Source organism: Panthera tigris, chromosome E3 (assembly GCF_018350195.1).
Source record: "Panthera tigris isolate Pti1 chromosome E3, P.tigris_Pti1_mat1.1, whole genome shotgun sequence".
In the NCBI taxonomy this organism is placed as follows: domain Eukaryota; kingdom Metazoa; phylum Chordata; class Mammalia; order Carnivora; family Felidae; genus Panthera; species Panthera tigris.
The window spans coordinates 18,239,833-18,263,281 of record NC_056675.1 but is presented as its reverse complement, the minus strand read 5'-3'; the positions used below and the strand labels follow the sequence as shown (position 1 = coordinate 18,263,281).

General features: G+C 55.8%; 3 protein-coding genes across 7 annotated transcripts; all 3 read left to right on the top strand.

Moving 5' to 3' along the window:
- Nucleotides 1-5,899: 5,899 nt before the first annotated feature.
- MAPK3 (mitogen-activated protein kinase 3) lies at nucleotides 5,900-12,111 on the top strand. 2 transcript variants are annotated; one of them, XM_042971547.1, is made up of 9 exons: nucleotides 5,900-6,069; nucleotides 7,115-7,297; nucleotides 8,778-8,967; nucleotides 9,150-9,266; nucleotides 9,552-9,666; nucleotides 10,036-10,167; nucleotides 10,335-10,444; nucleotides 10,538-10,692; nucleotides 11,514-12,111. In XM_042971547.1, the coding sequence occupies exons 1-8, from the start codon at nucleotides 5,900-5,902 to the stop codon at nucleotides 10,658-10,660; spliced, it is 1,140 nt and encodes a 379-aa protein (XP_042827481.1). In that variant the 3' UTR covers nucleotides 10,661-10,692; nucleotides 11,514-12,111. The 2 variants fall into 2 exon arrangements, with proteins under 2 accessions (XP_042827481.1, XP_042827480.1); XM_042971546.1 differs by having other exon boundaries at nucleotides 10,335-10,692.
- Nucleotides 12,112-12,704: 593 nt separating this feature from the next.
- On the top strand, nucleotides 12,705-18,023 carry GDPD3 (glycerophosphodiester phosphodiesterase domain containing 3). 3 transcript variants are annotated; one of them, XM_007093463.3, is made up of 10 exons: nucleotides 12,705-12,929; nucleotides 13,176-13,218; nucleotides 13,431-13,566; nucleotides 13,662-13,707; nucleotides 13,844-13,962; nucleotides 14,051-14,140; nucleotides 14,488-14,621; nucleotides 15,956-16,015; nucleotides 16,117-16,168; nucleotides 17,826-18,023. In XM_007093463.3, the coding sequence occupies exons 1-10, from the start codon at nucleotides 12,791-12,793 to the stop codon at nucleotides 17,961-17,963; spliced, it is 957 nt and encodes a 318-aa protein (XP_007093525.2). In that variant the 5' UTR covers nucleotides 12,705-12,790; the 3' UTR covers nucleotides 17,964-18,023. The 3 variants fall into 3 exon arrangements, with proteins under 3 accessions (XP_007093525.2, XP_042827483.1, XP_042827482.1); XM_042971549.1 differs by having other exon boundaries at nucleotides 16,638-17,917; XM_042971548.1 differs by having other exon boundaries at nucleotides 16,521-17,917.
- Nucleotides 18,024-19,501: 1,478 nt separating this feature from the next.
- Nucleotides 19,502-22,689, top strand: YPEL3 (yippee like 3). 2 transcript variants are annotated; one of them, XM_042972124.1, is made up of 5 exons: nucleotides 19,502-19,559; nucleotides 20,140-20,322; nucleotides 20,415-20,458; nucleotides 20,675-20,783; nucleotides 22,205-22,689. In XM_042972124.1, the coding sequence occupies exons 2-5, from the start codon at nucleotides 20,206-20,208 to the stop codon at nucleotides 22,292-22,294; spliced, it is 360 nt and encodes a 119-aa protein (XP_042828058.1). In that variant the 5' UTR covers nucleotides 19,502-19,559; nucleotides 20,140-20,205; the 3' UTR covers nucleotides 22,295-22,689. The 2 variants fall into 2 exon arrangements, with proteins under 2 accessions (XP_042828058.1, XP_007093526.2); XM_007093464.3 differs by lacking the exon at nucleotides 19,502-19,559 and having other exon boundaries at nucleotides 19,635-20,322.
- Nucleotides 22,690-23,449: the final 760 nt, after the last annotated feature.

The window sequence follows — 23,449 nt, the reverse complement described above, 5'->3', positions numbered from 1 at the left end:
GCCTGGTCAACACTGTCTGGGGCTAGGGCCCCAATTTTCTTTTTTTTTTTAATTTTTTTAAACGTTTATTATTGAGGGAGAGAGAGAGGGAGCATGAGCAGGAGAGGGGCAGAGAGAGAAGGAGACACAGAATCCGAAGCAGGCTCCAGGCGCTGAGCTGTCAGCACAGAGCCCGACACGGGGCTCGAACCCACGGACCGCGAGATCATGACCTGAGCCAAAGTTGGACGCTTAACCGACTGAGCCACCCAGGCACCCCTAGGACCCCAATTTGCTGTGGGAAACCCATCCCTTCCCCAGCTAGTTCAGGTGACACAAGTAGAGATAGCTAAACCCTCAGTTCCACACTGATTGGTTCAGGGATTTTTTTTTTTTTAATTTTTTTTTCAACGTTTTTAATTTATTTTTGGGACAGAGAGAGACAGAGCATGAACGGGGGAGGGGCAGAGAGAGAGGGAGACACAGAATCGGAAACAGGCTGCAGGCTCCGAGCCATCAGCCCAGAGCCTGATGCGGGGCTCGAACTCACGGACCGCGAGATCGTGACCTGGCTGAAGTCGGACGCTTAACCGACTGCGCCACCCAGGCGCCCCAGGGATTTTTTTTTTTTTAACATTTATTTATTTTTGAGAGACAGAGCATGAGCAGGGGAGGGGCAGAGAGAGGGAGACACAGAATCAGAAGTAGGCTCCAGGCTCCAAGTTGTCAGCACAGAGCCCGACATGGGGCTCAAACCCACAAACCATAAGATGATGACCTGAGCTGAAGTCGGAGGCTTAACTGACTGAGCCACCCAGGCACCCCTTGGTTCAGGGATTTGTACAGGCTCCAAGCAGAACCAATAACCAATGGGAGTCAAATCTGAAGTTTTTGGTACAAGGAGACAGAGGTCACCTTTTCCCTCTGCTGGAGTTACTGGGGGAAAAAAATCAGACATAAATCTAGAACTGCTGGCATTCTTGATGCCATGAGAGGAACCACCTGAGACAGGAATCAATTCAGAAGAAAGCAGAGCTTAGGGCTGGGACCCAAATCTGAATGATATTGAGTCCCTGAGCCAAATGCACCTTAATATCTACCTTTAAACTTTTCAGTAAGCTAATAAATTCCCTCTCTTGTTTAAGTTGGTTTGAGCTGGGTCTTTGACCTCTTGTTACTGAAAGATTCCTGCATGGGGTGCCTGGGTGGCTCGGTCAGTTAAGCCTCTAGGTCTTGATTTTGGCTCAGGTCATGATCTTATGGTTCATGGGTTCTAGCTCTGAGTTGGGTTCTGTGCTGACAGTGCAGAGTCTGCTTGGGATTCTTTCTTCCTCTCCCCCACCATGCCCACTCTTTCTTTTCTTTTCAATTTTTTTATTACATTTGTTTATTTTTTTATTACATTTATTTATTTTTGAAAGACAGAGTGAGACAAAGTGAGAGTGGGGGAGGGGCAGGGAGAGAGGGTGACACAGAATCCGAAGCCGGCTCTGGGCTCTGAGCTGTCAGCCCAGAGCCCAACGCAGGGCTCGAACCCACCAACCGTGAGATCATGACCTGAGCCGAAGTCGGACGCTTAACCGACTGAGCCACCCAGGCGCCCCTCACTCTTTCAAAAATAAATAAGTAAACTTAAAAAAAAAAAAAAAAAGCATGGAAGATTCCTGCTTGATACAAACCTTATAAGGGCTGAAGACAGGAGACTAAGTCAATACAATAGTAATAGGACAATACAATAGTAAAGACTAAGGAACTGGGAGCGCCCGGGTGGCTCAGTCAGTTAAGCTTCCCACTCTTGATTTCAGCTCAGGTCATGATCTCGAGGTTCATGAGTTCAAGCCCTGCGTCAGGCTCTGTACTGACAGTTTGGAACCTGCTTAGGATTCTCTCTCTCTCTGCTCCTCCTCTGCTCACACTTTCTCTCCCCCACAATAAATAGATAAACGTGAAACAAAACAAAAGGCTAAGGAACTGTTAGATTAAAGGAAATGAAGGAGTCATAACAACTAAATGCAACATGTGATCCTAAATTGGATCCTGAACCAGAAAACGGAGGTTAGTGAGACAATTGGCAAAATCTGAAAAAAAAATAAATCTATAGGTTAACTCTACTGATGTTAATGTCTTGATTTTAATAATTGGATTGTGTTAAAAAAATAATCGTATTGTGTTTATTGACACTCTTAACATTTGCAGAGCGTTGATGAAGGGTATGCGGAAATTCTTCGAACTATTTTTGCAGCTTTTTGGTAAGTTCTGAAAACATCTAAAAAGTTAAAAAGTAAAAAAATTAAAATATGAAATTTGGGTTTGATCAACAGTAGAGGCGATGGCCTTGGGAACGCCGATGGTAATACATTGGCAAGGACTTGGCTGGATACGGAGAGGAGTGGAAAAAGGAGACAATATCTGGGTTCAACGCTGAGAGCATTGTGGCCCTACTCACTGCCACAAGCACAATCTGGAAGACAAGCAGGTTTGAAGTAGAAAGGGCACATTTCACAGGATGTGCTGAATTTTCAGTACCAGCAAGCCTCCAGGTGAAGCCGTCCAGCAAACGCTGAAACTTTGCAACTGGGATTAAGGGCAAAGACGATGCCAAGGACAGACGTTTCCATAAAGGAGAAAGTTCACAGGAGTATGATGTGACCAAGGGTGACACTGTCGAGGAAGGAGCCCAGTGGGGCAGGCAGTGCTGACCACAAAGATTTCAGAGAAGGGATAATCATCTGCAGAATGCTTATGCCAGAGGAGGGATGTTTGAGTACAGTTCATCTCGGAGATATGAAGAAGTGTCGAAACAAACAAGAAAACTCTATCAGAGGTTTTGGGGGTTAAAAAAAAACCCTAGTTCTTAAATCTTCATAAATTATTAAATGTGTTTTCACTCCTATTCCTGAACATTGGCTGCCTTCTTGGATTGTGCTGACTGGTTGAGTTGGTAGAAATGGGAACATTCACTGGTGCTCTTCAGATGTTACTCCCTCGTTAGTTAATGTTCAATAAAGCTCTTCAAATGTTACTCCCTCGCAAATTACCCACTGGCCTCTTTTGGGACCTTAACAACACAAATAAGGACTGGTTTAACATTTAATCTGGGTAGGGGCGCCGGGTGGCTCATTCGGTTAAGTTTCTAACTCTCGGTTTTAGCTCAGGTCATGATCTTATGGTTCATGAGTCTGAGCCCCACATCAGGCTCTCTGCTGTCAATGCAGAGTCCTCTTCGGATCCTCAGTCTCCCTCTCTCTCTCTGTCCCTCTCCCCAGCTTGCACTCTCTCACTCTCTCAAAATAAATAAATAAACTTTAAAAAAAAAAGACCTGGTCTGGGTAGATTCAGAGGCTAGAACTAAGCCATATATGTGGCAGTCGTTAGAAAACCTCTAACAGTGCAGTGAGCTGTGAGGTAATGATGGAGAAAATTATTCCTAAAGCTCCTTCCAGATCAGTAGTTCAGTAAGCTTCTGGGTTTGTGTTCCTGTTAAATGTTCAGAGTATCTGCTTCATATGGCTTCTGTGAGGAGGACGGAAGATAAAGTACATTAAAGTGCCTGGAGCAGAATAGCTGTTCAGTCTTTATTAGTCAGATACCAATCTATGAAATAGACCAAGAAATCCCAAGCAAGTACCAACCTCGGCCACTAGAGGGGGATTTCAGTCACCCTCCTTTAAAAGACACTCTCAGATACCGCTTGATGGGGCAGACACCCCTCCCGATGCACCAGCCTTTCCTCTGCCGGGAAAGCCAGTCCCACTCAGGAAACCTGGCTCCACGCTGAACTCCATGGTGTTTTCTCTGAGTCATTATATTCTCCCACAGTTGCAAAATGATCTGGCAAAAGTCCCTCAAAGGATTTTACTGCTTACTGAGTAACATCCAAACTCCCTGCCTGAATCCAAAGCCTTCCTCAGTCTGGCCCCAACCTACCTCTCCAGCCTGAACTCCCTTCAGTCCTTTATACTGCGGCCGCACTGGACAAATCAGCTCCTGCCTATATGTCGGGGCACATGCAGCTCCTTCTTGACGCCTTCCCTCTATCCTGACCTTCTGAAACCATACTTCTTTTTCAGGAATGTAAATGTACCTCCCTCTTAACTCCCTTCTTACTTCTCTAGAAAAGAGTGATCTCTCCCACCGTTGAGCTCCCACACCATATATTATATATCCATCTATCTTGTATTTCATTGATTTATGTATGTGCACCTTTTCTCTTCAATAGATTAGGAACTCTTTGGGTAGAGAGGCCAGGGAGTAATCTGCCCAGGATCACACAGCGAGTCAGGACGGGATTCTAGCCCAGGAAATCCAGAGAGCTCTTGCTCTTAACCACGAATTCACAGCTATATAGTAACCTTTCATCAACCACAGTGCCTAGCTCAGAGCTTTGCACACAGTGCTATGCAATAGCTTATCAAATGTATAACTAAAAAACAAAAAACAAAAAACAAAAACCTCCCCCAAACATTCATCTAATTAGCATCTCTTAAACCTTCACCGACTCCTGGGCTATTGGGAACCAGCAACTGAGTCTCATTAATCTGCACTACAGTGCCTGGCTGTAGATCTAATTATGAGCCATTTCAGAAGCATAATTACTGTTCCATTTGGTTTCTTGATCTGTAATGCATGTAAGGATCTACTCCCAGCTTCTAAGGGATTAAAAAAAAACCCAACGTGATTACTTTCTGAGGCCTGAGAGATGTGTTTGGTGAAGTTTCAGCTCACATCTTTTCTGTGAAGTGAGGGGGGTGGACATGGTGGTCCTTTCTTTGGTTTTAAGTCTATGATTCCGGGAGATAGGAAGGAATAAAAAAGAGCCTCTGCTTCTGCGTCAGAAGATACCATTTTGAGTCTCAACTCCCCAACTCAGATTCCCCATCTGTAAAATTTGATTCATCCGGTCAAAAAGCTTTGAATATCTGAGTGCCCCGCAAGGGAGGGGCAGTAAAGAGCAAGGCAGAAGTGGTCCCTGCTCATCCTGCTAAGAAACTCGGTGGACACCTATAGTGTGGGGTTGTCCTGTGGAAGAAACTCAAGTGGTCAAAGTATGGTGCAAACTACAAAGTCTGGTACCAAATCAAAAGCTGATGATCTTGACAGGATCCCGGTTTTGTCAAGTCCAACGACAACAAAGCTTATCTCTTTTGCTGTTTTGGGGAAAAGCCTGATAGTGTGTTTTAACCAAACCTAATCAACACCGCATGCAGCTTTTGTGACTTTCTGCGGCAGTTCCACGTAAAGGTGGGCTGAGGTTATCTGTCCTCACTTCCGGTACTGGCCGGTTGCTGGGAGAGGCCAAGTTCCCAGCCCACTCCCGCAGGCCTCGGTCAGTACGCCGTCAGGCTGGGAGCCTGGGCCCCTGGGTTCTCCAGCTGTCAGTCGTCTGACTGACTCCCAGTGACCAGACCCGGCTCAGGCGTCATTCAATGACCTCGTCTGTGAAAGGCAGGCCACATCCGTGAAGAAGCCTGGCTCGGGGAGGCCACCCTCCAGAGCTCTGGGGAGGGTTCCCTTAAGGTTCCATCTCGAGCCCCAGGCTGCAGCAGAGCTGGCAGGGCCAGGCGACTCTGTCCCGGTCCCCGGGCCCGCGTACACTCGCAGGGTGGCTCTGGGGAAGGCCACCGGGCGGACCTGCCGGCTGCTCCGCGTTCGACGGGAGGCCTCGGACCGTGTCCAGACGGCCCCCGGAAGCCCCCAGACTGCCTGGAGCAGCCGGAGCGGCTGGGGTCGCTGGACCAACGCGGAGCAGGGGGTGAGCCGGGCGCGCTCGGGCGCAGGTCACGTGGCGGGCGCGGGGGCGCGCGGGGGCGGGGCCTGGTGCGCGCGGCTCCGCGGGTGGCAGGGCGGGCGGGAAGGGGCGGGGCCTCGGGCGGGGCCGCCGGGGGGAGGCGGGCGGGCCGGCGGGAGGGGAGGAGTGGAGATGGCGGCGGCGGCGGCTCAGGGGGGCGGGGGCGGGGAGCCCGGGGGAGCTGATGGGGTCGGCCCGGGGGTCTCGGGGGAGGTGGAGGTAGTGAAGGGGCAGCCGTTCGACGTGGGCCCGCGCTACACGCAGCTGCAGTACATCGGCGAGGGCGCGTACGGCATGGTCAGGTGAGGGGGCGTTCCGGGGGAGGGGGCTCCTGAGGATGGGGGACCGGGAGGGATGCCGAGGGCCTTCCGGGCCGGGGAGACTCCCAGGGTCCTGAGGAGGCGGGGGCTTCGGGAGGCTGGGGGGAGTCCCACGGAGGGGGCCTTGGGCTGCTTTCTGGGGGAGCGGCGCTGCGTACGTTCTAATGGGAGGGGGCTTGGAGGCCGCAGAAGCGCCCATTCCGTTGTGAGGGGAGGGGCATCTGAGTGTACGTGGGGGAGCTGTGGGGCCCTCGGGGACCCTACGGACTCGGGGAGAGGCGGAGAAACTAAGTATTCTTGGGGAGGTGATATCGTCAGCGAAGAGCGAGCGAAGGACCCTACTTTGGGGAGAGGATGCCTTGGATTCTCCCAGTAAGGCCTGCCAAAGAGTTTGGGAGAGAAGAGCGGAGCTCAGGGCTGGACAGGGTGGGGCAGGCCTTTGGGCCTGGGGCCAGGGGCCCAGTGAGCCATGAGGGGTCCAGGAGTGCCCGCTTGCAACTTTTAGGAGGGATCTGTGAGCTCCCTCATCCCCACTGTGTGCTCTGGGCCTTTGTTCATCTGGGAAGAGCTCTCCTGCCCAGGTGCCTCGCCCTAACACCCGTGTCTGTCTCAGCCCTTCTTTCTGGTCTCTCCTATGACTCCCTCCTTCTCGCTGTGTGTGCCTCACTGTACATCCTCCACTCATGTCCCACCCCCTGGACCTGTCTTGGGTTGAGGGAGCCCATCCTGGATAGGGGAGGATGAGAGGTCAGGGCAACTAGAATGGACAGGATTGAGGCAAGGGGAAGTCAGTGAGCGGCCAGTCTCTTCCTCTGTTTGTGAAGTCACTGAAGGGCTGCCTGGCTGGTCCCCAGCTTTCTCCCTGGAGATCCCAGGCCTTCACAGCAGGAAGGAACCAGCATTGTTTATGACTTGGCCAGAATCCTCTCTTGCTCCCTCCCCTCCCTGCTCAGGCCTGGGTGGGGCCCCCAGGCCTGGACTCCCCCGATGTAAGGCCACACCGACCACATCTCTCTGGCCCCCTCAGCTCAGCTTATGACCACGTGCGCAAGACTCGCGTGGCCATCAAGAAAATCAGCCCCTTCGAGCATCAGACCTACTGCCAGCGCACGCTGCGGGAGATCCAGATCCTGCTGCGCTTCCGCCATGAGAACGTCATTGGCATCCGGGACATTCTGCGGGCGCCCACCCTGGAAGCCATGAGGGATGTGTATCCTTCACCTTGGCCAGATGGCTGGCCAGGCATGGCCTCAGAGCTGGGCCGGGAGAACGTTGGCTTTCTTTCTGTTTCCTTCTTCCCTGCCACACTCCGAAACAAACCCAGTAAATGAAACTTTCCAGCAGAAAAGAGGCCACAGAGTGTAAGACGACTGGGAGGCCCAAGGTGGATCCTGGCCTGCCGCAGACAGGCTGTGTGGCCTTGGGCAAGTCTGTTCTCCATGCTCTGCCTCATTTGGAGGGGAGGGTGGGGAGGGCTGGGCTCTATGGGAGCTTTGTCTTTTGACATCTGCAGTTCTGTGACGTGATCCGGCCTCTGCCCACAGTCAGTTCTTGTTTAACAGACGATGATTCTTTTCTCTCTGGGTCCTCAGACGGGAAGGAAGGCAGGAAGGAAGAGAACTGCCCCTTTTTTGAGGGCCTACTATGAGTCAAGTGCAGTGCATACCCAGTACTTTGACATCTCTTATTCTACCTTCCAACTGCTGTATGAGATGGGTCATCAGCTCCATTTCAAAGATAAGGAAACTGAGCCTCAGAAAGCCTAACATCAAGTGCTACCCTTGCTGCCTCCTACCCTCCCCCAGATGAGAACTGTCCTTCTTTCTCTGGGACTTCCTGCTCAGAGCCTCACCCCAGTCACCTGTGGACTTGCACTTTGCCCAGGGAGGGACAGCCTTGCCTTTGTTGCCCTTCCCCCCACCCCCACATTGCTCTCCTAGCTCGCTGTCCACTTCCTGCCAGGCTGTTGTTAGCAGCTTATAGCACCCATCACCTCTCCCCACCCAACCCACCCCCGGTTAGTCCCAGTTCCCCACCCAAATGTGGGAATTTGCGCTGCACTGTCTACAGCCCCCACCACAAGCTGTGGGCAGGAAACCTCCACAGTCACCCCCAGCTTGCTGTGTGACCTTAAATAAGGCACTGCGTCTTGCTGGGCCTCTTTGTCTCTTAAAACAGCAGGATTGATCCACATGTTTTCAGAAGGCCCTTTTGAGGCTGATTCTAAAAGACAGTCCTGAGGGTCATCTCGCTGAATCTTCATAACTACTCTCCGAAGAACCGTTCTTTCCCCTACTTTACAGATAAGGAATTAGAGGTGCAGCCAGGTTGAGGTCATAAGGCCAATGAGCAGTGGCGTGGGGGTTTCAGACACCGGCAGGACAACTCCAGAGCGTTGCTCTTGACTGTGAAGCTCTCCTGCCTCCTGCAGTTTATTATCCCCGTTTTCCCAGGAGGGAAACTGAGGCTACAGAATTGAAGTACTTCTGCTCAGCGCTCCCAGCTGAGATGCAGCAGGGGGCCCGAGCCCAACTGCTGAGTCTGGGCCTTGTCCAGCTCGTGATAAGGGCTGGCAAGATCTTTCGAGTCCTAGCTGGAAGGGGACGTAGAGCCTAGTCACCAGAGCCTGTTCTTCTTAACCAAGTGTCTCCTGCTGCCCCCACGTGGGGGGTCTCCGGTGCCGTCTTCAGCTACATTGTGCAGGACCTGATGGAGACAGACCTGTACAAGTTGCTCAAAAGCCAGCAGCTGAGCAACGACCACATTTGCTACTTCCTCTACCAGATCCTGCGGGGCCTCAAGTATATCCACTCAGCCAACGTGCTCCACCGGGATTTAAAGCCCTCTAACCTGCTCATCAACACCACCTGCGACCTTAAGGTCAGAGGATTAGGTACCTGTCCCTTCTTCCCATGGGTCTGGGGCTTCCAGGCGGCCATTCCGGCCTGCTCGAGTAGAACATCGCAAGCAAAGGGAACATTGTGGGCAGAGGCGTGGTGAGGTGACCGCTTGGGCCTTGGAGGCCTTAGGCACCGAGCTAAGCAGCCTGGGTTGGCTTCCAGATCTGTGATTTTGGCCTGGCCCGGATTGCCGATCCTGAGCATGACCACACTGGCTTCCTGACAGAATATGTGGCCACACGCTGGTACCGGGCTCCAGAAATCATGCTTAACTCCAAGGTAAAGGGGCCACCCGTGTCTGAGGGAAAGGGACCAGGTTCCAGAGAGCTCTAGAGCCACCTCTGAGCCAGGCATGACCCCTAGATGCAGGAAGTCTGCCCCCAGGCCTAGTCACATGACTCTGGTGCTTAGGCTCTGGAAAGAAGCTGAGCATTAACTCCTCCAGGCCTGTGCCCTCTGCCTCCGTGGCTGGTATTAAGTCTAGACTGGAGTCGTGGCTTGGCCCAAACAGCAGGGCCCTGCTGAAGCTGGCCTAGGAGCCCACTACTTTCTCCTCCTCCCCAGGGCTACACCAAGTCCATCGACATCTGGTCTGTGGGCTGCATTCTGGCTGAGATGCTCTCCAACAGGCCCATCTTCCCTGGCAAGCACTACCTGGACCAGCTCAACCACATTCTGGGTGAGGGGGGCCTGGCCAGCTGAGTGGGGGTGGGGGGAGATTAGTGGGAGGTGAGATTTCTTTGTAGTCCAGCTACCACCACATGTGGAGCCCCTACAGCATCTCACAGTATTTCGATGAGATACAGGTACTATCCCCATTCGATAGATGGGAAAAGCAAGGCTACACCCCACACTTAGGAAGTGCTAACATCAGAATTTGAACATAACGACTGCCCAAATCCAGATCCCTTGCCCTTCATCACCATAGTATTGGCTGAGAGATTAACTGTCAGGGCCTAGAGCTCGATGGGGGGGACTCTAGTTTCTCTAGTTTCTGTTCCCAGAAGGGAGAGGAGAACTCTCAAAAAGGCACCTGCCTTACCCACAGGGATCCTGGGCTCCCCATCCCAGGAGGACTTGAATTGTATCATCAACATGAAGGCCCGAAACTACCTACAGTCTCTGCCCTCCAAGACCAAGGTGGCCTGGGCCAAGCTTTTTCCCAAGTCAGATGCCAAAGGTGAGAGAGACATGGGGGTCGGTATGGGATAAACACACAGTGCAGAGGAGGGAACATGAGCCAAGCCCCTGGCTGAGTAGACAGAAACCTGGGCATGAGAAGCAAAGCAATGCTTCTGGGAACTCTTCCAGCCTCCCTTTTGACCCCTGACTCTTGCCCTTACCTAGCCCTGGATCTGCTAGACCGGATGTTGACCTTTAACCCCAACAAACGGATCACAGTGGAGGAAGCACTGGCTCACCCCTACCTGGAGCAGTACTACGACCCAACGGATGAGGTGGGCCAGCCACCAGCAACAGGGCTGGTGGGTAGATGGATGGGTAGGCGACCCTCAGTGCCCGGCCTGAGCCTGACTTCTTTACTACCCCAGCCAGTGGCCGAGGAGCCTTTCACCTTCGACATGGAGCTGGATGATCTACCCAAGGAGCGGCTGAAGGAGCTCATCTTCCAGGAGACAGCCCGCTTCCAGCCTGGGGCACTGGAGGCCCCCTAAACTGGACAGACACCTCTGCAGTTTGAGGCCTGGTGAGTGCTCCCCACAGCCCACGCACAGATTCAGCCTACGCCAGTGCGCCCGGCACGCCTCCATGCAGTCACAAGCTTGTTCACGCCAATGAGGCGTGTGCATGGTGGCCACAGAAAGGCTAGAGCCTGCCCAGCCACAGACCTGGGGGCCACGTGTTCTTTACATCCATCTTCCTTTCCCCTAGTCCCAAAGTCTCCCCCCTGGGCAACACCCTGCACCCTCCAGCCCCCTCAGGGACCTCAGGCCCCTCTCTCCCATCTGAGGGACAGCCAGAGTTCGGCTCTCCCGGTATGGGCAGAGAGGCAGGTGGGGGCAGTAATTGCTTTGGGAGGAGCCAGCACCCGGCCTGACCCAGATGCCAGGCTTCCTCACACCTGGTGCCCGGGTCAGCGGTTTGCACACCCACCCACGCAGGGCTCCTTCCTCGAGTCTCCTTTCCACCTTTCCTGCCAGCCGCAGCTTGATGGAAGGAAGGCACACACACCTGGGCTCAAATTCCAGCCCTGCCCCTTAGAAAGAGCTGTGCGATGTTGTGCAAGATACCTCACCTGTCGGTGCCTCAGTTTCCTGGGGAGAGTCCTGATGACGAGAGCAAACATAGGGCACTAATCATTGGTCCGAGAGGCTTATGTGTATTAACTCATTCAGCCCTCCAGCTGTCCCTTGAGATAGGCACCGATGTTATCCTCATTCGCAGTCAAGGAAAACAAGACACATCCCAGTCAGCCGTGAGGAACAAATGAGGGGACTTGAGGTCAGGGCTCTGGCAGGTCATCTGGTGGGTGCTAATGGCTCCTTTCCTGCCTGCCTTTCTGTTTAGGCCCTGCCTCCTGCCTGCCCCTCCCCTGCTGGACTGTTAGAAAATGGACACTGTGCCCCGCCCAGACCCCCCCGGCAGACCGGGTCAGGGCGGAGGGCGGGCCTGGCCACCTTCCCTGATTTTGCTCTGGCCTCCTGCTTCAGGCAGGCCAAGGTTCCCTCCGCCCCACCCCCCTGTCCCTCCCAGGACCTGAGGGGCTTAGGTGGCCCCCCACGCGAACTACCCTCTGCAGCTTGCCTTTGTCTACCCCGGCTATCCCAGTCTCTGGTAGTTCTGGAATGGAAGGGCTCTGGCTGTCCCAGGACCTCCTGAAGGGCAGTGAGGGGATGGGGGACGCTGAGTAAGGGACTCAGGGCAAGCCCTGACCCACTAAACCCCCCCCCCATTTTCCCCGAAGGAATATTCCTGAGGCTCAAGGGCTAGTATCCCTGAGAAGCAGGGCCCAGGCCGAAACCCCCTCCCCCAAAGCTGCCACATCTAACACCCCCTGCTGCCTGTGTGTGTGGGCGAACAGAAGTGGGGCTGGGGGCACGAGGAGAGCCTGGTGCCCCTGCCCACCCCTGTGCCTGTATCTAATATATAAAGATAGAATCGTGTATATGATGGCCCTGGCTCTGTCTGTATCCGCCGATGCCCTACCCTAACCATTACTTTGAGGACTGACTCACCTGCCCAGCCCCTTCCCAGCGGGGTGGCTTTCCCCAGTCCTGGTGCTCCTTGGCTCCCCGGGTGGCCAGGGTTGAAGATGGGAGTGTAAGGAGCGCCAGACTCCTGGACAGAGTGGGGTCAATTTTCCCCTTAGTCACTGTCCTCTCCCCTCCCAAATGGCTTCCCATCTCACTGGCTGGGGTGATTCGGGGGTGACTCAGGGACAGCCTACACACCCCTGGATTCTCTGGAAATGGCAAGGGATGGTGTGCTGTATACCCCGGCCACCAGCACCCATGGGAGGGGGGAAGCTTGTAGCAGACCCAGCGCTTGGGGTGGGGGTGGGGGTTGTTTCCCCAGCATGGCCGAGGAGAGAAGGGTGCTGGGGTCCGTGGAGGGTCTAGAGGCGTGAGAGCCAGAGCTGCCGGGCACCTCTCCTGCCTGTACCCCCTCCCCGGCTGAGCCCTGCAGCCTGGCCCCGGGCCAAGAGCCGGCTCAGCAGGTCCCAGGGGTGTGGTGGCTACGGCGGTGGAGCCAGCCTACGCTGGCCAGGCAATCAGCAGAGGCAGCACAGTCCATCAGGAGCAGCCGAGCGTGTGGCAGCGGGAGCCCAGAGAGGCAGCGTGACCATGAGCTCTCTGCTCTCCTACGCCCTGCCTGCCCTGGGCGGCTATGCCATGCTGTCCATCTTCTTCCTGCGCCGGCCTCGCCTGCTGCACACACCCTGGGCTCCAGTCTTCCTGCCACGCCTGGGGGCCCACCGAGCAGGTACGCTGGGCGGCGGTTGGGCGGGAGGATGGTGATGGTGACTGCTGAGGGTGGAGTAAGGACAGCAAGGTGCCAGCAAGGGTGGACGGCAGTGGGGGAGGTCCAAGCGGCGGGCTGTCAGGAAGAGGGCAGAGCCTGAGGTAGGAGAGCAGGATGGCAGGGCAGGACGTGGAAGGGGGAAGAGGCAGGGGTGAGGGGAGAGGAGGGAGGCCAGGCTCCTGGGACCCACCCAGCTGCCCCACACAGGGTCTGGAGAACTCCTGGAGAACACCATGGAGGCCATGGAGAAGTGAGTGCACCTGCCAGCTGTGAGCTGCGAGACACCAGGAGGCGCCACTCACTTCCTAGTCTGAGTGACCGGGGCCCTCTGGAGGTGTGCAGTGCACAGCCTGCCCATCCTGCCGTGAACTCTGGCCCACGCTCCCCTAAACCTCCCCACTGTCCTGTGGTTTGCCCTGTTCCTTCCCCCGGGCCTCTCCGCACTGACCTTCATTCCCACAGCTCCCTGGCCCAGCGATCAGACTTCCTGGAGCTTGACTGCCAGTTGACACGAGATGGCGTGGTGGTGGTATCTCACGACAAGAACCTGTCCCGCCAGTCAGGCGTGAATAGGGACGTGGGCAGCCTGGACTTTGAGGTGGGCCTTGCCCCAGCCCCCCCCCCCCACTGTACCCAGAGAGCCACGGTGCCTCCACGCGTGCCCCCTGGTGACGTGCTCCCTCTTCTCCCCAGGAGCTGCCCCTCTACAAGGAGGAGCTGGAGGTCTACTTCTCACCAGGTGAGAGTGTGACCTCACCGAGTGGGGTCCTGGCCTCAACCTCCTGCCCTCCCTTCTCCTCTGGGACTCGTCCCCCTCCCCCTGGGCTCCCACCCCGCCCATCTCCGTCTGATCCCCCTTGCCACAACCCACCCAGGTCGCTTTGCACGTGGGTCGGACCGGCACATGGTGAGTCTGGAGGACGTGTTCCAGAGGTTCCCTCGGATGCCCATGAGCGTGGAGGTCAAAGAGGAAAATGAAGAGCTCATTAACAAGGTGGTGCTGCTGCGGGGCGGGGTGGGAAGGGGCCTGGGGCTGGAGAGAGGCCTGACTCCCCTTCACCTCTTCCTTCTCCTCCTCCCAGATAGCAGGCCTGGTGAGGCACTTTGACCGAAATGAAATCACCATCTGGGCCACAGAGAAGAGCTCGGTCATGAAGAAGTGCAGGGCTGCTGTGAGTCCCTGCTCCCTCCCTGCTCCAGCGGCCCCTTCTCCCAGGCGCTGGAGGCTCCAGGGGCCTAGGCTGGACAGGTGTGGGGTATTGTGGAGGAACCAGCCCTAAGCAGAGTCTCAAAGGGTAGGATGCTGAGAGGAGAGGGGTGGGGACAGGGGGAGCACAGGCATTGCTGCTGGAGACCCAGAGGGTGCGGTCAGGCCTGAACGCTGGGCCGACATACAGCTCCGATCCCGCAGGTGGTGGACCTTCCTGAATGTCCAGCGCTGTTTCCCCTGCAGCCCAATTCCCCTTTCTGCTTTGCTGGGAGCAGACTGACCCTCTTCTCCCTTCCCCTTGCCTCCCAGAACCCCGAGATGCCGTTCTCCTTCACCATCGGCCGAGCTATCTGGTTGTTACTGCTCTATTACCTGGGGTTGCTGCCCTTTGTATCCATCCCGGAGAGGTTTTTCTTCTGCTTCCTGCCCACCATCATCAATAGGTACCTGCAGGGTCCCTGCCTGCCTTCTACATCCTCCCCCAGGCCCCCAGATGCTTTTGTCCTCAAATAAACTCCCCCCCCCCCCACTTCAAGCCCCACTACATGGGGTCCCCAGCTCCCTGGCCACCCTCAAGGATACCCCCAGGGTCCCCTCAAGAGAAGGATTTTCAGGAGCATTCATGAATACTGAGGAGCCAGGAGGCTTCCTCCTCGAACCCTTTGAAATTCTATGCAAATGTGTGTTGATGTGGATGGGTTTGAGGACAGAGTATTCATGTATTCATCCATTTCATCCAACAAGTATTTATTGAATGTCTCCTCTGTTCTGGGCACAGTGACACTAGTAAATAAACCCAGTGTGAGTGGAGTAAGGCCCTCGGTGAGCTTATAGTCTGGCTGGGAGACAGATATCAATCAATTATAGTATTCTCTGATTCTCAAAAGGAAAAGCAAGTTTTTTCCTGCTGGGAGAGTGGGATTAACAAAGTAACAGCTGGGTAAAGTATCAGAAATTTGGATACTTCACCAGCTCTGAAGCCTGGCCCCTCCCTTCCCTTTCTGAGAACTCTGTGGCAGCTCCTAGGCTTCCTTCTCCCCTATGTTATCCTGAGGGAAGCTCTCAGCCAGCCCCCACAATCTCTTGCTACAAAGACATCATTAGACTACCGAACTTTGTGTACAGAACTTCTCATACAGTGTTTGCAAAGTGTTTTCACATCCTTTGGTTGGTTAGAGCTTTATCTGTGGCAACCCAGAAGGTACTAGAATCATGACACCGCCCCCTCAGTACCCATGGAGAATCTGAGGCTCAGAGAGGTTCTGTAATTTGCTCAAGGCCACACAGCTAGAAGCACAGGGCCTGGGTTTGTCTGGGTCTGACCCCAAAACCTGTGCTGGGACATTGTAAAGGGCCTCTAAAGTCATCCCTGAAGCGGGCCAATCATGGGCAAGTAGCCGACTCACTGGAGTGTTGTCTGGTCACAAGAAGCTGGTCGGGCCCAACCAGGGGACCTTTAGATTGTGCATCTAGCTTGAGAATCAAGCTGGGTTCTGGTCTTGGCCCTGACCCCACCACAGATTTGCTGCGACACCTTGGGCAAGTCACTTTAGCTCTCCAAAACTGAGTTTCCTCCTCTGTACAACAGCGAGGGAGGGCACACTCTCAAAGTATGGAGGCACAGATGTGCACATAGAAGAATCTCACTAAACAACAGGTGACTTTTTCATATGGGCTTCTAGAGGCGCCAGGGTAACACCGGTCAGGGGTCACTACCACCCCACTCCTGTGACAGAGTGAGACGCAGGGGGCTGATCATGATTCCACCTCTCTGCAGGACCTACTTCCCGTTTTCCTGCTCTGGGCTGAACCAGCTGGCAGCTGTGATTTCCAAATGGTGAGGGGGTGAGGATGCTGGGTGGCGTGTCCCCGTGGAGACCTGCCACTGCCCTTCTTAGGCCCCTCTCATCGTGGCCTTTGCCACCCTCTCCCCACTAGGTTAATCATGAGGAAAAGTCTGATCCACCACCTGGAGCAGCGAGGAGTGCAGGTGAGGCTTGACCTCCACGCCCTCAGCAAGTGGGTGATTCACAGTGTGGGCCTAGCACAGCGTTCCAGTGAACAGCTCTGCTACCAACTAACTGGGTCCCCTGGGCAGGTCACCTTCGGAGTCTCAGTCTCTTGATTTGTGAAATGGGGGTGATGGTACATTTAACTGGTACTTAGTAATGGCTTGACAAGTGTAGCCATTATCGCGATGATGCTGCATTGAACCTACTGTCCTGATTCCTGAGGAGGGGGTGAGTGGGGCTGGGAAAAAAAAACCGGCCCGGCCCCTCCCCTGAGCATCCACTTTGATCATTTAATTAGCAAACCTTTGTTGAGAATGGACTACATTCCAGGCACTGTGGTACCAGGGATGGAGCAGGGAGTCAAATCAGGGGCAGAGGAAGGAAACGGGCACTCACAGGCACCAAGTGGACGGAAAGGAAACAGCACTGTGGTCTGTGGGGTCACAGGAGGCCCTCTGGAAGAAATGAGGAGCTGGCTCGCACGGAGGGGGAAAGGAGAGCATCTCAGGCAGGCTCCGCCTGTGGGAAAGCTGCGGGGAGCAAGAGGCCACGGCAGGAGGAGGAGCTGAGAGAGGTTCCACCAGGCCGCTGTGTGGGGCGAGGGGAGCCGGAGGAGGCGGCTGAGGCTGAGGCAGGCGGCCTGTGAACCTCAGTAAGGAACCTGGACTTCAGCCTGGAGGACGGGAAGCTTTGGAGGGCCTGAAGCAGGGCAGAGACCTGATCCAGTGGAGTCTGGGATTAAGGGTCACTCCGGCCACCGATGTGGACAAGCGATCATGGGCGCCAGGGTAGGAGCAGAGAATCTTAGGAGGCAGATGCCGGCGCTGACTGGTCCTGGGCTGCGGCGGCAGCAGTGGGATGGGTGGACCAGCTGGCTGACGGGCCGGCAGCACTCCACAGCCCGGAGGTGGGGGTGAGTGAGGCATGGGGAGGACGCGCCTCTTTCAGATTAGCGCCTCCACAGCGCCTCCACTCCGTGGGCCTTCACCACGACTCTGGAGGTTGGCCCATCGTTCCCATTTGTCACGTCAAGAAACCCAAAGGTCCAGTGACTTGCCCAGGGTACAGACACCATCTCTACCTACCGCCATGCCCGCGAAAGAGGATTCAGGCGGCAGGACAGACACAGAGCAGCAGCAGACACGGGCAGGCCTGGAGATCTCACAGCCGGCTTTCCAGGGGAGGGGGAACAAAATGCTCTGATTTGAGCAATAGACGATTTATTTCCCTGGTTGTGCATCCTCTCACCTTGTCCGATTTCAGGCCACCAACATGAAGTCACTGAGCACAGAGTTGGGTAGTAGTTCCACCTTACACATTCAGCAGATGCGAACAGCCGCCAGAGCGTAGGTAACAGTAAAATGTAGTAAAATCATTAGGAAGTGATGAGTTTTGAGTATTTATAACCTTCATTTTTAAAGTAATTTATTGAATTACACGTTTATATAATTTAATACTTAATAATGGCTGTGTTTAATAACCAGTTTGCACAAAAATCCAGACTAACAATCCACTCCAGCCAGCATCCCGCTGCTGGGAGGTCTCCACAGAGGAGGAGAGCTCCCACCATCTGGATTCAAGGGGAAAGTCCAGGTAAAGTTGTTTGAAACTATGAGCCCCTCCCTCCCCACGCAGGTGGTCTTTTGGTGCCTTAACGAAGAGTCGGATTTTGAAGTGGCCTATGGCCTGGGGGCCAGTGGCGTCATGACAGATTACCCCACAGCCCTGAGGCGCTACCTGGACAACCATGGAGGAGCTGCCCAGGCCTCCTAACAGCCCGGAGGCCCTCACCCTCTCCTCTATTTCTCTTCTTCAATAAATATTTTCTTTTCAGTCATGTGGTGGTGTTTGGGGGGCATGGGTGGGAGGAGGTCCTAGCAGACTGCAGAGGGCAACCTAGGGCAGAAGAGGCCAGCCTAGGGTCAGAGTCTGGGGCCCTGACCACCTTGACCCACTGGTTCCACCACATTCCAGGCCGAGTAATGCCACACCCTGTGCCAACCTGGCCTCCACTCTCCTCAGGAATGTCCCTTGCAGGAAGGAGCAAGGCTCCTGCCCCTTCAGGGCCACAGGTTCCATTCTCTTGAGGCTATGAAGAGCCTTAAGACACAGGCACAGGACAAGGGACTTCATCTGCCCCTGTGCCTCCTCATGGCGCCGCAGATGGTGGACATGGCCTCGGAGGCTGAGTTTAGGGTTTGCTCATCTGCTGCTTCAGCCTTTCCAACCTTCACTTCCAGATCTACTCCAGAAGTTCCCCAAACTCCTCAACCCTCTCCAACCCTAGAACCTTATGCATTGAATGAATCACATGTTTCACAAACCTTTGTTGACTCCTCTAGGCCAGGCTTGGTACTGGGGCCACTGCAGGGAACAAGACAAGTCTCCTAGGGCAGATGCACACATTTTCCCGTTCAGAGTCACGTGAGAAGCCCACAGCAGACACCTAACTCAGCCTGCAGAGGCTGGGGCATCAGAGGAGGCTGCCTGGAAGAGGTGATGCTCAGCAGTAGGAACCGGCTTGTTCCCAGGCTCTGGCTCCCAGAGATCTAACACAGACGGACGGGCACCGTTAGCTCTTCCGTTCCAAGAGCCTGTCCCGGGTGCTATGGCAAAGACGGTGGAATCGGACCAAAGTGAGAATTCCAACTTTGCCTCTTCCCGGCTGGATAACCTCGGGAGCGTAGCTAGACCTCTTTGACCTCTGTTCCCTGTAAAATGGGGAACAAAAGCTGCCTCATAGGATTGCTGCGGGGATTAAGAGAGTGGGGCACGGGGTGGTTAAATGCAGATAATTATGGCTATTATCTCCCCGGGGACGTGCGTCCAGACACCTAACCCCGAGCCAGGTCTGGCACCGCAGATCCTCGCCCCTTCAAGGACCGCGGGAGGCCAGAAGGGCGACGAGACCCGGGCCGCGGGGTTGTCTGGCTGGCTTGCGGGCCGCAGCCGCATTTCCGGGCCGGCCGGAGCCCGGAGCAGGGGGAAGGGCAGCCGAGGCCTGCGCTGGCCGCGGTGTGACGCGCCCCCTCATTTGCATGCGCCGCGCCGATTGGCCACGGCGGCCGCCGGGACCAGAGGCCGGCCCCCTCCCCCTCCCGCCGCAGCGGCGGCAGCAGCTGGTCTCGGTGTAAACAAGTCGCGGCGGCTGCGAACCCGGGCCGGGGGGGACGGCGCCCACCAGGAGCGCCCCCCACTCCCAGGCCAGGCCACCTCGGCGGACCGGGCCCCCGCGCGCCCAGGCGAGGTGAGGCCCGCATCGTCAGGGCTGCGCGTCGCCCCGAGCCCCCGCCCCGCCAGCGAGGACTGCCCCCTTCCCCCGGCGCCCGCCCCCCACCCCCGCGCCCCAGGTGAGCCCCGGGGTCTCAGGTAAGGCTCCGCGATGCAGGTAAGAGCCCCTCGGCATAGACAGGGCCTCTGCGCCCCCCACCCCCCCGCCCCACGTAAGAGCCCCTCCCCTCCTAGGTGACCCTGCACCTTCAGTGAGGGCCTCTGCCTCTTCCAGGTGAGGGACCCTCTCCCCAGGTGAACTCCCTTGTACCTCAAGTGGAGCTGCTAACCCCCCACCCCGCCCCGCCCCGCCCTTGGCAGTTCAGGTGAGGTCCTAAGGACCCTCCAGCTCCTAACCCCTCCATACTCCCCCTAAATGAGAACTGACAGCTCATCCACGCCAGAGCCCCTTCCTCCAGCTTCAACTGCCAGGTCCGCAGGGGTGAGGCCGGAATTAGATGAGTGACTCACCTCAGGCTTCTCCAAGCCTCAGTTTCCCCGTGATGCAACTTGAGGCCTCCTCAGTGAGTCAAAACTGAGCCGGTTCCGGCCCCTGGAGAAGCTGCTGCCTCTGGGGAGAGGAGACAGCAGCCAAGTGTGATGGAGAGAGTCCCCATGGCCCTGGGTGTGCCTGCGTATGTGTGGCCCTGGTCCTGACAGCCCACTCCCTCCCCGGCAGGCACTGGGCTCCCTCTGCTCCCCGTGGGCCGCTCCCCGGGTGGGGCCACTGCCCCCGGCCCCCGCCATGGTGCGTATTTCAAAGCCCAAGACGTTTCAGGCCTACTTGGATGATTGTCACCGGAGGTATAGCTGTGCCCACTGCCGCGCTCACCTGGCCAACCACGACGACCTCATCTCCAAGGTAACCAGGTCCCAGTTGGAGGCGAGAGGGGCTACCTGGCAGCTCTCCCACCAATGGCCCTGACTCCCTTCCTTTCTCCCTCCACACTTTAGTCCTTCCAGGGCAGTCAGGGGCGTGCCTACCTCTTCAACTCTGTGTGAGTATTTGGTCCCCCTTCTTTCTTTCCCTCACCTCTGTTGTGACCTGTGCCCCCTGGCATCGTGCTGAGACTCCCAGAGTCCCCTGATTCAGGTTGGAAGCTGATGTGATCGCCCTTCCCTTGGATGCTAAGAACAGACACAGTTGGATACAAGCTAGCGGGGGGCTTTGTGATGGCGGGACCCTCCCTGGGACTGCCCCCATGTCCCTGCAGGGTGAACGTGGGCTGCGGGCCAGCCGAGGAACGGGTACTGCTGACAGGCCTCCATGCTGTGGCTGACATCCACTGCGAGAACTGCAAGACGACTTTGGGCTGGAAATATGTGAGTCCGTGACCCCTGACCCCAGGCAAGCCTTTGACTCAACCTCACTTCACCTCCTCCTCACAAGCAGTCATCTGGTAACCTTCCGGAGCGTACAGGCCCAGCTCACTCAAGTCAGACTGTCTTTTCATCCCCTGACCATGTCCTCTTCTGTCACATCTTGCAAGGGCTTTTAGAATTTTTCTCTCCACCCATCCCTCACGTGCACATGCGTCCCATTTTAGAGATGAGGCGATCAGCAGAATGACCATTTATTGAATGCTTTCGTGCCACGCACTGTTATGTGCTTGGCATATATTATCTCATTTCATTGTTACAACAATCCTGTGGGTAGAGTCTGTAATTATCTCCACTTTACAGAAGAAAGGAAGGCCCAGAGATGGTAGGTAACTTTCCCAAGGTCACACCACGGGTAAGGAACAGAACAGGTACCAGAATCCTGGTTGCGTGTTTTGTTGTCTGTCTGTTTTTAACTCCAGATCCTCGGCCACCGGCTTCCATTGTCATTCAGAGGTTCAGAGAAGTTGCCCCAGACCCCACAGTGACATGGAACTTGGGTCCATGAGCTTCCTTTTCACTGCCCTCATGGCCACAGCTGCTATCCGGGGTCTGATTTCACTACCTGAGTCTCATTTCCTTATCTGGCTGTGGAGGATGAAGCCACCACCTGGCACCCAAAATTGTCATGGGGATCAGATTGGATGCAGCAAAAAAGATGCTCTTGGGAAACTGTAGGGGACATGGTTGGTTCCTCAGGCTTCACTTGGAGTTTTGGTGCCTCTGAGAGGTGGATGCCCCCAGCAGAGGCAGGCATCCCGCCCTCATGTGAGTTCACCCCGGCCTTGCCACAGATTTGTGCTTTGTGTCCCCGGACAGGTGGCTTGGCCTCTCTGGACGTCTGTAAAATAAAGAGATGGCCTAATCCAGATGTCAAAAACTCAAGGGTTTGCAGGGCCAAGCGCATACTGTGGGTCTGCAAAAGAGGCACCATAGATCTGGGGTAGTGGGGGAGGAGGGTCTGTAGCAAACTGGAGTAAGCATGGCCTGCCTATATCCTAGTATTTTAAAGTTATTTTTACTAAACTCTCTGATGGCCAAATAAAACACCTGCGTAGGCCAAAACTGCCCTTCAGGCTACCAGTTTGTAATCCCCGGATCTTTTAGAAACTTCCATATCCTCTCTGTTGGAGCCAACATTAGTACTTAAAAAGTACCGGTGATTCAGAGAGCTCTGTCTGTCCCATTCGTGAGAAACCTGGCTCTGTCATTTACCAGCTGTGTGTCTTGTGGGCAGGTGGTTTGGCTTCTCTGCATGACAGTTTCCTTATATGTAAAATGGGGCCAGTCATATCTATTCCCCAACCCGATCCCTTTTGGTAAAGCCCTTGCTCCAGAGATGCCGTCCTCTCCCCTCTTTTCAGGAACAGGCCTTCGAGAGCAGCCAGAAGTACAAAGAGGGGAAGTACATCATTGAACTCAACCACATGATCAAAGACAACGGCTGGGACTGACCCCTGCTCCTGCCGCATGTGGCTCGAGCCCGGCCTGACCGCCAGGGGGCGCCACTGGCTTCCCTCCACGGGAAGGGAGCTCTGGACCCTCAGGGCTCCTGCAGAGGACGGATCCAGCTCCTGTACATATATTTTATTGCATGCACTGTGACCTTGGGGGGAGCTCAGAAGGAGGACGACACCCCCGCACTTCCCTGCGATCTGGCTGGCTTGGATCTCGTTTTTAACCCCTTCCTGCCCCGCCTGCCCTATAGATATGGCCTGTGTGCTGCTCTCCTGGCCCCAGTGCACCGTCTGCCCTGTGAACTTCTCCCACCGGGCCCCTTTTACCCCACGCGTGTCTGCTCCCCTTGTTCTGTAGCGTTTGTACATAATAAAACAATGGAGTGGAGACAGCCCCAGGCTCACGTGGAATCCGGGAAAGGGGGACTCAAATGCAGATTCCTTCCTCCGTCGACCTGTTCTTTTCTGGGCCCCCACAAGGCATGGAGTAGGCGCTGCGGTCAAAGCTGGGAGTCTGCCCTCCGGAGACTCAGCCATCTGAGACCCGGGACCGATCTCACTGTCCGTGCAGATTCCCGAGCCCACTCTGGCTCCCTAGGCCTTGACCTCGGCTGATCTGCGCCTTCTCAGCTTTAGCGTTTTGCCGCCGCCTAGGGGCGAGCTCTCCTGGGAGGCAACCGCGCAGCCGGCTTCACCGCCCCTCTCGCCGCCACTACAACTTCCAGCGGCCCCAGCCGCGTCCGTCCGTCTCCTCCGCACCGAGTCTCGGCGCTGCGCCTGCTGGGAAGCGTAGTTCCGAGGGTTCCCCAGCGCGGGACCTTCTGGGAAACCCAGGCGCCAGCCGTCAGAGGCTGTCGAGCGGTGGGTGCTTCGGCACCTCGGAGGCTCGGCGGAGGGTGGAGGTTTTTCAGAATGGGAAGCAGGAAGCACTACAGGGTTCAGGCCTCGGAGTCCTCGAGGTCCCCAGTGCCCCGCGTGACAATAAGCTCAGGCCGCGTCCCTCCAGCCCTGCTCTTTCCCTCAGGTCATGCTTCATCCCCTCCAAGCTCTGGCCTCCAAGAGAAGGGGGATGGCGGGGGGGTGGGGGGGTGGGGGGGGGTCACCTGCTAGAAAAGTGTGGGGCGCCAAGGTCTGCCCCGGGACTCTATGGAC